Source organism: Orycteropus afer, unplaced genomic scaffold (genome assembly GCF_000298275.1).
Source record: "Orycteropus afer afer isolate SDZICR_OR568_19922 unplaced genomic scaffold, OryAfe1.0 scaffold00018, whole genome shotgun sequence".
In the NCBI taxonomy this organism is placed as follows: Eukaryota; Metazoa; Chordata; class Mammalia; order Tubulidentata; family Orycteropodidae; genus Orycteropus; species Orycteropus afer.
In genome coordinates, this window is record NW_006921605.1 from 19,955,666 (window position 1) to 19,970,834 (window position 15,169).

Here is a 15,169-nt window from a genome sequence, read left to right on the forward strand (position 1 = left end):
CACATTTTCTGGCCTGCGTTTGACTCAGATTTAATGAACTGCCTCAGATTGAGCCCTTAGAACCTTGTGTGTAAACTATTTCTGCTCCATCCTAACATATGCCACAGGATTGGTCTGCAAAAATTAGCAGTGCGTCTACAGGTCTGTGCGTTAGCAGGAGAGGAGGGTTCAACCCTGAGTTATTTTGATGCTACCCCTCCAGTGGTTAGGTGGGACCCTTTAGAGAAAACAAGAGGAAATAAACAGCTATTTGGCGTATTCCATGCTATTTCGGAATCCGGTAACTAGTATGTAATTATATGCCATCTCAGAATTTGGCTCGGTTCCTTCAAGGCTGTTCTTGCTGCATAGCTTTTTTTGGTCAAATGTGTTTATGTAACTGGAGGCAGAATTTAGCCACTGAGGTCCACTGGAAGGCTGAGAGAGATTACACTTGGCATTTCAGAATAATTTTCCATAATCTATCAAATATGTTCAAATTGGTTTTCTTGAACTGCATGTCACTCACTCATTCTCATTCTTTCAAGTGCAGATCAAACAGCTAAACATGATGATATAAACTTGTTCAAGGACCTGATAGGTAGGTGGGTTTAACCAAAAGGCAGGAAGGAAAAGAGGATGGAAGGAAGGAAGGAAAGAAAGCCAGTTGCTGTTGGATTGATTCCCCCTCGTTGCGAGCCCTTGTGTGCAGAGGAGAGCTGCGCTCCACGGTGTTTTCAGGGCCGTTGACCTCCAGGGCTTTCTTCCGAGGCCCATCTGGGTGGGTTCAGGCTGCCAACCTCTTAGTTAATAGTCGAGTGCCATCCGGGGACTCCTGGCTTGAAACCCAGCGGTGGGAACTTGGAGGCCATCCACCCAAGCAGGTGAGAGGATGAAGGTAATTCAACTGCCATCCCATGGGAGTCAGGGAGAACATTCTCTTCTCCACTCAGTTTTGAGGTGTGGGTTGCTCTACACAGCTAAAACCGGAAAATAAACTAGTTTGAGGGGAAAATCATGCCAAAGTGGGTGTATGCCTTTGATTTCTTAACCAGTGATAACTACAGCTCCAGACTCTGAGTTATACATCTTACAGCCTGAGAACAACAAAAAGGAACCCCCTAAAGACAACTGCCACTTTTCAAAATGCTTGGGGATTTAGTGTAACAGCCACCTTGACCAAAGCCAGCATTGATCGAGATGTAGATGAGCCACTGTCGTAGTTTTTATGCCAGGATTGTGAGCTAAGAAGGAGCCGTGGTGGCTCAGTGGTTAAGGCTCTTGGCTGCTAACCAAAAGGTTGGTGATTCAAACCCACAAGCTGCTCCACAGAAGAAAGATGAGGCAGTCTGCTTCTGTAATGATTTACAGCTGTGAAAATCTTGTGGGACAGTTCTATTCTGTCCTGTAGGGTCTCTATGAGTCAGAATTGACTTGACAGCATATATATGTGATACATATATGAGCTGGGAAGTGTTCCTGTGGTAATGGCTTGTTGGGTTGAGACACAGGGACACAGGTGAGACACCAGAAATCTGGATGATTACTGGAAGGCAGAGACTAGTGATAAACAAAATAAACTTTGAGCATCACTGTTTATTCAGAAGACTGTAATGCCAAAGAAAAAGTAGCTTACATTATGGTCTGGATTGATCTGTGTCCTCTAAAAAGATATGCTGAAGTCCTCACCCCTGGTACCTGTGAACATGACCTTGTTTGGAAATAGAGTCTTTCAAGATAATCAGTTAACGTGAGGTCATAGTGGGGTAGGGTGGGTCCTAATCCAGTTTGAGTGATGACCTGTAAAAGAAAAGATACAGAGACAGACAGTCAGACAGACAGAAGACAGTCAGTCATCTGATGACAGAGTCAGGTTGCAGCTGCAAGTTAAGTAACACCTGAGGCTACCAGATGCTGGGCAAGACAAGAAAGGATCTTTCCTTAGAGCCTTCAGAGAGAATGTAGCCCTGCCAACGCTTAGAATTGTGATTCCGGCCGCCAGAACTGTGAAACAATACATTTTTGTTCTTATAAGCACCAAAAAAACCAAACCAAACTCACTACCGTCAAATCAGATCCAACTCATAGCGACCCCTCCTTGGGTTTCCTAGGCGATATCACTATGGAAGTAGATTGCCCAGTCTTCCTTCTGAGGAGTGGCTGGTGGGTTTGAACCGCCAGCCTTCTGGTTAGCAGTCAAGTGTCTCAGGCACTACAGCAACCCCTGGAAACTAATACACAGTATGCACCTGAATGGCTGAGAGCAGGACTCCCTCAGCTGGCTGGCGGAGTGACTAGTATGCTTAGGAAATAGACCTCTACTGAGGGGCAAGAGAAACAGGTCCGGACAGAAAGGGCCTTTCTTCTGTGAACAAAATCAGTGATATACTTTGGCAAAGTCTGACTTTCAAAACAAAAGTAAACCTACAAATGGCATTGAAAATCACAATTAACAATCTACTCGTAAGTCAGGATTTCATGAGACATCCCAGTTTACTCACCCAATAACATGTTTTGTGCCTCTGTTCTACCTCCTAGTTCTATGCATAGTACTTGGGGTCTTAAAACCCATCCAAGGCACAACAATTGGTCTCTATTTGCCTACAACAGAGAAAGGAGAGTCAGGAGTAGAAGGGGCCTATAAGATGTGCGGCTAATTGCCGCCATGAACAACTGCCTCCTTTACTATGAGACCAGGATGGTATGGAGCCCAGCTACCATGACTGAACATTTTGATCAAATGTTCCATAGAAGAATCCTTATCAAAAGGGGGAAAATATAGAAAAGAATTTCAGATTCTCATGGACTTCAGACTTCCTGGAATCCTGCAGGATGGATGAACTCCCGAAACTATTGCCCTAGTCTTTAAATTTATACCAAAAATATCTCCTGAAGTTATCTTAAAACTGAGTAACAATTTAATTGAACAACTAAAAAAAGGTCTGTTTGAGCAATTATGTTCTTTTAAGAACTGTCTATAGGAGCCAATTGATAATAAAGGTCTGTTTGAGCAATTATGTTCTTTTAAGAACTGTCTATAGGAGCCAATTGATAATAAAGGTCTGTTTGAGCAATTATGTTCTTTTAAGAACTGTCTATAGGAGCCAATTGATAATAAAGGTCTGTTTGAGCAATTATGTTCTTTTAAGCACTCTCTATAGGAGCCAACTGATTATAACAACTTGAAAAATTAGATAGGAACTTTAGGGGGCAGTGAGTTTATGTTAATGAGGGAGGAACAACTCAGGAGGGTGAAAATGGTTGCACAACTCGAAGAATGTGATCAGTGTCACTAAATGGTGCATGTGGAAACAGTTGAATTGTTGTGTTTTTCTGTGTATATTCCCAATAACAACAAAATAAATAAAATTATATAATAAAACACTTAATCATGATGAGGATGATGATCAGCCCCATTTGGTGAACAATAAGTATCTTACAGAAGGAGTTCTGATGGTGCAATGGTTAAGTGCTCAGTAGCTAACTAAAAGGTTGGTGGTTTGAGCCTACCAGCTGCTCCGTGGGTGAAAGATGTGGCAGTCTGCTTTGGTAAAGATTACAGCCTTCGAAACCCTACCGGGCAGTTCTGCTGTGCCCTGTAGAGTCAATGTGAGCTGGAATCGACTCCATGGCAGTGGGTTCAGTGCGTTACAACAGTACCTCACCCATCTCCTTCTAACCACCATGCGGCAAATGGACAGCTGTCCCTCACAGACAAGAGAAGTGAGAATCAATGAATGAGTCAGCTTGCCCAAGGTCACGATGCTAGAAAGTGGCAGAGCTGGTGTTTGTCACGTTCACCGGGATGAAGTTGCAGTGAGTCACAGAACTCCACGTCATTCCCCCAGAGGCACACATGTGCTCCCTGCGCTTTGCCCCCGCAGTGGGCCGCTTCTGCACGGAAGGCTGGCTGGCCGCGTGCTGCTGGAGCCAGAAGGGCGGGCTGGGGGAAAACGACACCGCAGAAGTGAAGGAGGAAGCCCTGATGCTCCCTGGGAGAAGGAGAGAAGTTACTCATAGCCGCAGTTTCAAGATGCCCTCAGCCTGTGTTGTCACACAAACACAAAGTTATTGATAGCAATCTAACTCCTGACCTGTGAAATTGAAAAGGAGACTATTTTAAAAGTTCAGGGAAAGGGGAAACCTGTCCCATGGCTTCCACAGTCCTCTGCCTCTGTTGATTCAGGACCCCCAAAGTAAAAACATCATCACCACCACCACTAACAACAAATCACCCATATTTACAATAAAAAGAAAAGTAAGCCCTATTGTTGTTATGTGCCGTCAAGTCGGACCCGACTCATAGCAACGCCTCCTTGGATTGCCGAGGCCGTATCACTACGGAAGTAGATTGCCCAACCTTCCTTCCAAGGAGTGGCTGGTGGGTTTGAACTTCCAGCCTTCTGGTTAGCAGTCAGGTGCCTTAGTCACCATGCTACCTGAGCTCCCAAGTAAACCCTGGGGGGATGTAAAGGAGCCCTTTCGGGGCAGTAGTTAAGCACCAGGCTGTTAACCCTAAGGTTGGTGGTTCAAACCCACCAGCCGCTCTGCAGGAGAAAGCTGTGGCAGTCTTGTTTCCTAAAGATTATAGATTTGGAAGCCCAATGGGGCAGTTCTACAGTGTCCTGTAGGGGCGCTATGAGTAGGAATTGACTGGATGGTGGTGGGTCTGGTTTGGGTCTGGGACGGAGACACAGTGGCTTCGTCCTTGCTGTTTCTTAGGACTAGAAGTCTCTACTTGGTTTGCCCTTGTCTGGCTTCTCAGTAAAGCTGTAACTTTGAGAGAAGGATTCATGTTTGATTTTCACAGGAAAACTGGATGGTTGTATCAAGATGAGAATTAGGAAGTACCTACCTTTCAATTGTTCTGTTCTCCTGCATCTCTGAGAGTGTAGGGGAAAGGAAACGGGGAGGAATTTTTTGTAATGTTGCACACCAATCCCTCTCCCCTTTTGGTGAAAGAATATTTAAGCCATGTGCATTCTTGGAGAGAATTTTCAAAAAACACTCAGCCCACAAGAATTCTGTTCAGCCCGCAGAAGCTGCCGCGGTCCTGCGTGCATTTGCTAACGCTGGCTCCTCCACTTTCAGCCCATAGCATTTTCTTCTTTTGCCTTTAATGCCAGGAGGTTAGGATAACAGACATCTGCTGCTTCACCAACAGCGCTCCGTGCCAGCGCTCCTCCTGAATGCAAGTTCCCATCGGTATAAAAGGAAAGAGAACGAGAGACACGCCGTTAGCTGAACTTAATTAAGCTCTCTGCTGGCTTCCATTAGCTTGACCTTATTATTGTTGTTGTTGTTGTTGAGTTTATTTATTACAATTATGGTCCAGTGTTTTTTGCTTTGGTTTGTTTGTTGTTGTTGTTGTTATGTGCCGTCAAGTCAGACCTGACTCATAGCGACCCCTCCTTGGGTTTCCGAGGCAGTATCACTACGGAAGTAGATTGCTCCATCTTCCTTCCGAGGAGTGGCTGGTGGGTTTGAACCGCCAGCCTTCTGGTGAGCAGTCAAGTGCCTTAGCCACTATGCTACCAGAGCTCCCTAAGTTACTTATTATAATAAACACTATCCATTAGTTCTAGGTCCCTGGATGGTGCAAATAGTATACCCTTGGCTATTAACCTAAATGTTGTTGGTTGGAACCCACACAGTGGTATCTGGGAGAAAGCCCTGGCAATCTGCTTTCACAAAGATGAGGTCGCCATGAATTGGAATCGACTTGACAGCTGGGTTTGGTTTTTATTTTTACTTTTTTGGTCTAGTGTTTATTACAAGGAGCTCTAGTGGTGCAGTGGTTAAGGCATTTGGCTGCTAACCAAAGGTTGGTGGTTCAAACCCACCAGCCACTCCATGGAAGAAAGATGAGGCAGTCTGTTTCCATAAATATTTACCGCCTTGGAAACCCAAAGGGGGTTGCTATGAGTCGGAATTGACTCGATGGCCATGAGTTTGGTTTGGGATGTTTATTACAGTGGGGACACTGGTGGTTCAGTGCTAGAATTCTTGCCTCACACAAGGGGGATCTGGGTTTGATTCCCGGCCAGTGCACCTGATGCGCATCCACCCATCTGTCAGTGGAGGCTTCTGTGTTGTTATGATTTTGAATAATTTTCAGCAGAGTTTCCAAACTCAGATAGACTAGGAAGAAAAGACCTGGTGACCTACTTGTGAAAAATCAGCCAACGAAAACAGATGACCCAGTGTGATCCTGTTGTCTGTGGGGTCACTACAAATCAAGGGCTGACTCTAAGGCAGCCAGTAACAACAACAACAATTGTCGACATGGCCCAGTCTTTGAAAACAAGATTAACTGTGGGACAGGGAAAAAAAAAATCATTTGGGAATGCTTTCCCTTTCAAAGCAAGGTCGGGTGACACTGCACCTTTTCTCTTGGCGATCAGGACTGTGCTTGGAGGCACTGGGCTTGGAGGCAGCCCTTGCTGCAGGTGACCATCTGGCTGCTGGAAAGGAGCCTCCTCGGCTAGTGCCCCTCCTGCAGCCCTGCTGGGAAGCACAGTGCCACCAGCTCTCTGTGCCCCATTCCAAGTGGTAAATGTTTCCTTAATGCCAGGTCATTTCTATTCTTAACCTTGAAGCATCACAGTAGGCTTTCCCCATGGAGTGAAATTCTGGCAAGCCCTTTTAAATCAAGGGGGGAGCTGCTTTTTCAAACGGAGGGAAAAGGAGGAATCTTTCCTTTCTCAGGTTGACACCAGCAAGCAGGAAATGTCAGGCCCAGCTTGGAAATACTATTGCCGGTCTTTACACTGTATTTCTTCACTCTGACAGTGGAGCACTTGTCAGGGCAAAGATGAATGTGGTCACTGGATTTATAGATTTAGAATTGTTTCAAGAACTTGTATTGTTTGAGGGTATCTAAAATATCAGTTGATACCCTTGTAGTGGGAGCTCTGGTAGTGTAGTGCCTAAGGTATTTATTTGACTGCTAACCAGAAGGCTGGCAGTTCAAACCCACCAGCCACTTCTCAGAAGGAAGACTGGGCAATCTACTTCCATAGAGATACCACCTCAGAAATCCAAGGAGGGGTTTCTATGAGTCAGGATCGACTCCACGGCAATGAGTTTTTTTTTTTTTTTCATCCTTGTGGTACATTATATCCTTGGGTTTGTTCATCGTAGCCGTTGTCGTTAGGTGCTGTTGAGTTGGTTCTATCGTGCCCCATGAACAACAGAACAAAACACTGCCTGGTCCTGTGCCAGCCTCACAGTCCTTGCTATACCTGAGCCCATCACTGGAACCACTGTGTCAATCCATCTCATTGAGGGTCTCCCCCTTTCTCATTGACCCTCTACTTTATCAAGCACAATATCCTTCTCTGGGGAATGATCCCTTCTGACAACATGAGTTATCAGTCCTAATACTGGAGGGAAAATACCTCTCTCTATTCCTAGATTTTATTTTGATTCCTGTTCCTAGAAACATCCTGGATTTTATTTTGATTGTGTTAAGAAACATGGGATAATTCTTTTTGTTGGTAACATTTTGCATTTGGCGATGGCTGTCTCCCTCTAATGCATAATTGCAATTCAACTAACAAAGGTGCCTATGCTGGAGGATTCTAAAGATAAGATATGGTCCTTTCCCCAAAGGTGCTCACTGACCAACAGGAGAAACAGGCTCAGAAACAAGAAAACTAAATGCAATAGGGGGAAAATGGTATAATTCAAACTATGTATAAAGGAGCAATAATTCTGCCCGGGGAGGAGTAGTGAGGCCATGAGCTGGTTCTTAACAGATTCACCAGGAGAACACCTTGTGAAAGGTATTTCAAGTGGAGGAAACAGCATATGCTGACACTGTGAATATGAAAATTCTTGTAACCAAGGTGTAATTGAAGGGAGGAGAGGATAGTGGAGGTGGGGGAGAGGGAGGCACTGTGAAGGGGGTGAGACGGGACTGAGAAGTTAATAAGGTATATTGTGTTAGGTACCGCCTTCCTCAAGAAGGCAATTGCTGGGCAAATAATTGACATAATGTTCATTTGAGTTTATTATAGTGATGACTAACATGTCCGGCCTGCATCTGGGGCATGGAGAAGGGAGAGTTAAGAGGAGTTAAGGGTTCCTGGGAGGATGTCTTTATACTTGGTGGCAGGTGTTTGATGAACTTGGAGATGGATGTCACTTATTTCATGTTCCTTGCAATTGGAATTGAGCAAGTCGCCAAAACTAACCTTAAATCTAAGAGAAATACTTTTGTTCTCTAGGCTTGTCTGAGACGACAGGAACATAAAAGAGACCCAACTGAGAAGAAGCGAGACCAATTTTGGGGACAAGAGACAAGTTTTGAGAGATCCCGGTTTTCAAGCGGGTCATCTTCGAGGCAGGTACATAAAACCCTGGGAAACACTCTCTTGCTATTGCTGCTCCTGCTGCTGAGATTGTGTGTGTGTGTTTCTTAGGGAAAAATGGACTAAAAAAATGAGACATTAAAGAATCCTAAAGGGCAGGGCGGGATGGGGCAGGGCGAGGAGCACAAGGCTGGGCCAAGAGCATCCGTCCTGAGCACCACTCTCACTGCTCCCATCTATGTGACCTTCCCATCTCACCTTTGTTGAACCTCACTCTTCTCACTTGTAGATAAAGGACCTGGTGTAACTTCTCTCCAAGACACCACCCACATCAGAAATGCTGTCACTCTGTGACTTATAGGAATCGGTGGCAATGGGCCTTCTAAAGCACAGCATCATATTAGTGGCTTATGGTCTAATTCATTGCATTGCTGAATCTAGTTTATATTTCAAAGAAGGGAGAGAGTATAGTGTACTTACTTCATCACCTAGGAAGTGGAAATTGTATGTTTTTAGCTAGGATGAGAGTACATTAGAACAATATAATACAATAGCAATATGGTGATAATAGCAGTTACCCTTATTTAAGTGCTTATAATTTCTAGACACTGTGCTAAGCACTATATACATACATATATATGTACACACACACATACATATATATATAAAGTTTGATAGATATATGTCTGTGTATGTGTATATATATATATATATATATATATATACACACACACACATATACACACACACACACACACCTCATTTTACAGATGAGAAAACTGAGCCTTAGAGGAGTTAAGAAATGTCACTTAAAATTTCATAGTCAGTATGTAGGAGCTCTTATAGCATAGTGGCTAAGGCACTTGACTGCTAACCAGAAGGCTGGCAGTTCAAACCCACCAGCCACTCCTCAGAAGGAAGGTTGGGCAATCTATTTTCATAGTGATACTGCCTTGGCAACCCAAGGAGGGATCACTATGAGTCGGGTCTGACTTGACGACACATAACAACATGTAGTGAAGCAGGGATTCTGTTCCAGGCGGCCTGACCCCAGAGATGGTGTTCTGAACTGCTGAGCTGTTCAATCATATTTCATGTTTAAAATCATACCCGCGTAAGAATTTACTTGTCCTGTGGAAGAGCTAAAAACCACAAGCTGTGTTTGACACTGGTTGTTAGTAGGGTGAATTTAAGATGAGTAATATGCCTTTTATGAATTCTTATTTAATATTTTATGCCTGAAATATACTCTGGAGGATGGACTCTTTCCTTCCTATCAGTGGCATGGATCCCCGAGATGGATCCTAGGTACCTGATATCAATCAAGTTCTTGTTGGGATTTCATCTTTAATTTAGGATGTTCACATTGCGGTTATTTAATGTTCAAAGGACATCTGAAAAACATCAATGATGGATGTTTATTTGTGTATATGTATTCCTGGGAGAGATATATACTCCCTATTAAAGAAAATAAAATCGCATGATAAAATAGTTTGAAGGTGAAAGAGGCTATCTCACAATATTGGCAGCACTGAAAAGAAAGTGTTGCCTTGATCCCCTCTTGTTAGTCAAGGACTAAATATAATGCCTGCTGTTGATTAAATTTAGGGGGTGAGCTTAATCCAAAAATGAAATCTAGTCTGTAGAGCAACCTATTCTTAGCATGAAGATAAATTCTCGTATTTTTGCACTTAGAAAAACAAAATTCAAGGGCAGATAAAAAATGTAATTCAAGTCAAAACAGTAGTATGTAGTAGTCTACCTAGATTGGAGTTACTAAACAGATGGGCAGCTGGGTTCTTCTTTTTTCATGCAAAGACTCATGTGCAAAGTCACGGACATTTTGCATGGTAATACTTATGCATTTGGGATTTTCTAGAACTTGAAGTTTTATGTTCTTCTCCACAAACTTTGTTTGGGGGACAGGCTGATGACAGGTTCCTATAGCTTTCTTCTCCATGCTATAAAAACTATTCATTCTTTAAATTATCATTGTAAAGCATTTATAGCACGTCCATAAAGGACATAGTTGTACATATAAAGGTAATTATGAAATAGCTTCTATAATCACAGACTACATGGATCTTATTTTCCAACTGTTAATTTTATGATTCACTTACATCCAACATAAACAAAAGACAAAAATATGTGATAAAATATATAAAATTGACAAATTCTATTCTGAAATACAAGGACGGGGTATTTTGTGTGTGTGTGTGTTTTCCCTGTGTTTCTGTAGCTCAGTGGGTCAGAGAACTCAAAACAACATTATTTGTATAATCTCAGTTTTTCCAGATAATGATATCCCAAGGGCTCAGGCCTTGAGTATAGAAGTGGCTTCAAGGTCACGTCTCCTTTTCTAGAAGAATGAGAACATCAGAATTTTCCACAGTGAAATTGACCTCTGCTTTGCTCTCTGCATTATAGATATTCTTGGGGAATACTGGAGGGTTTGCCTCTGGAAACAAAAGCACAGGAAGGGCAGGGTGAGAGGAAATGTCACTGAATGCATCACTCTTCACGGCCCCCTGACTTGCTGTCCTCATAATGCCAGTCCCTCCTGGCCCAATCCTATGGCTTTTTCTGGGTACAAATGAAGCCAGAGATCTCTTATAGACTCAAACCAGATCCAGGAAACCTTCAACCCCCAGAATCACAGGTTGTTTTGAAGGTTCCCATTCCACGTTTTGATTTCTATCAAAATCCAGTTATCTTTAACTGTCAGAGTCTGGGCCTGCCCTGCTATATCTCAAATTCTGCAGAACAAATCAAACCTCTTCCCACAAGGTCCTCAGTGCCAGTGAGGTCCTGGAGCTAGTCTCCCAAAGGACTCTGTGAGTAAGAATTCTGGCACCTCCCAAAGGAGGACTTGGGCCAGATTGATATGAATCTTATTTCCAGAGCTCACTATATTGGATCAGGCACTAGGGTAGCAAAAGATCCTTAGTCCAAATAGACTTATGCACACCCATGTTCATGACAGCATTATTCACAATAGCAAAAAGATGGAAACAACGTAAGTGTCCATAAACAGATGAATGGATAAACAAATTGTGGTACATACATACAGTGGAATGCTACACAGTAATAAAGAGTCATGATGAATCTGCAAAACGTCTCACAACATGGATTTGGAGGACATTATAATGAGTGAAAAAAGGCAATCAAAAAAGGACAAATATTATGACACCACAATTATAAAGAGTCAAGAATAGGTTTACACATAGAAAGAAACATCCTTCGATGGTTACCAGGGATGGGAGGAGGAGGAAGAGAGAATCACTAACTAGATAGTACACAAGTGTTAATTCTGGTGAAGGGAAAGGCAATACACAATATGGGGGAAGTCAGCAAAACCTAAGCAAGGCAAAAGAGGGCACTGAGAGGGACTGGTGGCATAGTGCCTAAGGCATTTGACTGCTAACCAGAAGGCTGGTGGTTCAAACCCACCAGCCACTCTCAGAAGGAAGACTAGGTGATATACTTCTGTAGAAATACCTCCTTGGAAACCCAAGGAGGGGTCGCTATGAGTGGGAATCAGCTCCACAGCAGTGAGTCCGGTTTTTTTGGTTTATGGTAAATGCTATAATATACACAATCCTGCAACAACAGTAATAACAAACAATAATTTGTGAGTTGATACATAGGTAAATATGTATGCTAAATAAGTGAGGGAGGTTGTATGGGAGTATACCCATGTACATATATAAGTATGGTTGTGAATATTTCTGCAGACATATTTGTAAATGTTGTATGTATACTCATATATATAATTAAACACGCAAGGGGCGCAGTTACAGAACTACTCAGACATTGGGACTGAACTATTGGACTTGAAGGCTTAGGACCATGTTCTCAGGGGCCATCTAGCTCAATTGGCAAAACATAGTTTATAAAGATAATGTTCTACATCCTAGCATGGTGAATGGTGTCTAGGGTCTCAAAAGCTTGCTAGAAGCCATCTAAGAAGCAGCTATTGGTCCCTAGAGTTTAGGGAGAGTTTCCTACCTGGAACAAAGGAGCATGAGGAAGACTGAAGACTCAAAGAAGCAATTAGTCCAAAGGACTAATGGCCCACATGAACTAAAACCTCCTGTAATCTGAGATCAGAAGAACTAGATGGTACCTGGCAACCACGACCAAGCACTCTGACCACAATAGGAGGTCCTGGTTAGAATGGGTGAAAAATGTACAACAAAATTCAAATTAAAAAACAAAAATAAAAAAAAAAAGACTAGTCTTACTGATCTGAAAGAGACAAGAGGAACCACTAAGACAACTTTCTAACTTGAAACTGAAGACACTCCCAGAGACCGTCTTTCAGCCAAATAATAGACAGGACTAGAAGACAAAAAAAATTGCACCTGTGAAGAATGTGTTCCTTGGAATAATCAACCACATGAGACCAAAAGGACAACGTTTGCCTAAAACCGAAGATGGGAAGGCAGGGAGGAACAGGGAAACCGGATGAATGGAAACAGGGAACACAAGGAAGAAATGGGGAGAGTGCTGACACAGTGTGGGGATTGCAACCAATGTTGTGGTACAATCTGTGTATTAATTATTGATTGGAAAACTAATTGCCATGTAAATTTTCACGTAAAACACAACAAAATGTTTAAAAAAAAGTCAAAGAAGAAAGATCCTTGGAACATCAGAAAGGGTCAGGAGAAGGATAACCTCAGTGAGCCAGTGCAAGCCCCAGCCACCCCTCCTCCCAGGGGAAGATTCCCGAACAATGTCCTTCTATACATTGCTGGGGCTGAAAACGCTAAGTAATGTTTACCTCTGAGTTGTGAGGGCCAGATAATTCCCTGATTAAGTAGGCAGTGTGAAAGTGAATTGCTTAATCCGTGGAGATTTTTCCACTGTACAATCACTGTATGGTACATCTTCTTGTTAGGTACTGTCATTAGATTTTTGAGTCATAGTTACCCCATATGACAGAGTAGAACTGCCGCTCAGGGTTTCCTCGGTTGTAATCTTTACAGGGATCGGATAGTGTTTCATTCTGTTGTACATAGGGTTGTTATGAGTTGGAACCAACTTGGCGACACCTACAACAACACAGTCTCTCCAGGAACTGATAGCCAGGTCTTTCTCTTGTGGAGCGATTGGGTGGGCTCGAACCACCAACCTTTTGGTTAGCAGCTGAGTGCTTAACCATTGCACCACTAGGGCTCCTACGTGAGGCATGCCACCACCAAATTTTGACACTTATGTTGTGATTTTCATCACGTGTCCGTTCCTTAACCCAGGTTCAAGTTGTCACAATTCCAGTGGGCCTGGAATAAGCAAGGCATTTACCATCAAGTAACAGGTCCAGGGTCAAGGTATCATTTCCAAACACCTGCTTGAAGGTGAGCAGATCCCCAAACATACATTTACCATCATGGTCATCTTTCGTGGGACAATCATCTCCTAATGACCGGTGGCACCAGCTGCTGGTTATGCAGAAGTTGTGTTTCATCTAAATCCAAGATAAACCTATAACCAACAAGGCTGTGTTGAGATGTTCTTTAAAGTGGTACTTCCTGAATACAATTAAGTTTAGTGACTTGGCATAATAGAAAAGAGTACTTAGAGAAGGCCATCTCTATCCCTCATTAGCAGTGTGAATTCAGGCAAACCACGTAACTTCTTGCACTTCAGGTTCCCATCAAGGAGAAACTTACTATCATATTTATCTCATGGGATCATTGTGAGAACAAGTACAACTCTTTAGTGACTTACCAACATCAGAGTGCATTGTAAATTGCCTTGATGTCCAACTATACTTGGAAATGACGCTCCAATAGTTACCAGCGAAGGAGCAGAGCCTGAGGCTTCAGGAATACCTGCTTTCACTACAGCTCGGTCCCTGGCCACATTTCTAAAGCCAACCCATTGGAGCAACTTACTTTTAGATCTTTTTCAAAGCTGTATACAGCTTTGTGAACAGTTTAATCAGATTTACCATGTAAAATAGTGAAGTAGAATAAAGAGAAGCTCTACAAGACCAACTAGAAATTGGATCATTTAGAAGAGTAATAAAAAGCAAAGCAGTCTTTCAATGTGGGGAATAGACCGCATCCCTCCATCCCAGGTGCCTGGGGCAGCTGCTGGCCTGGAGGACCCTACTATGATTGACAGGGACATGAGGATATTTCATCCTCTCAGACCTTCACAGAGGGGACACGAGCTCTGATTGTCCAATAGAAGGTGATAGGAATAATTTGCTCAGGGCTTGGGGTCTCGGTAAGCTTCTATACAGAGACATCATGGACCCTTCCCATCTTTCACGATCCTATGTCCTTGCTGATAGGGACACTGTCCCAAATGCACAGCCTTGCCAAGACAGAGGCCATGTCACTGCTGTTATTCATCAGACAGGAAGGTGGAGGTGCACTGTTGATTTTTCATGGCACTGTTTCCTCTGCTGATAGAAACAGGATTATTGTCCTTTCATCAACGGCGAATGAGCAACTGAATATTTAGATTCCAGGCCACAAGGACTCAGTGTTGCATTGGGAGGAGGCATAGGCAGTTCACCTGATACCAAGAAGCAGCTGGCTGTGCCCAGACCTGGCTTGGTCTGATGTGCCATCAGTGAGGTCACCTGACTCTCCCAGCCAGCAAGGTAAGCATAAATAAGAAGGCTGTTACCCAACATAAACATTTTAATTATTTTGTCCATGTTAATCAGCATGATCTGCACTTTGGCAGGTTAATATTTAAAAATCTATGAAAACACTTCTCCAGGTAAGCCACAGTGACTTAAAAATCAACCTGTCCAAAAAGACCTAAATAAATGGAAAAACATCCCATGCTCATGGATAGGAAGACTGAACATTGTGAAAATGTCAGTTCTACCCAAAGCAATCTATACATTCAAT

The 15,169-nt window shown here is 43.0% G+C and overlaps 1 protein-coding gene across 1 annotated transcript in view; it reads left to right on the forward strand.

The window, feature by feature from the left end:
- The window catches only part of MARCHF10 (membrane associated ring-CH-type finger 10), a 95,447-nt gene that overhangs the window by 1,855 nt on the left and 78,423 nt on the right, over window positions 1–15,169 (forward strand). Inside the window, exon 2 of the mRNA XM_007959915.1 lies at window positions 8,211–8,330. Within this exon, the coding sequence (XP_007958106.1) occupies window positions 8,211–8,330 (120 nt within the window). The remainder of the gene's footprint in view (window positions 1–8,210; window positions 8,331–15,169) is intronic.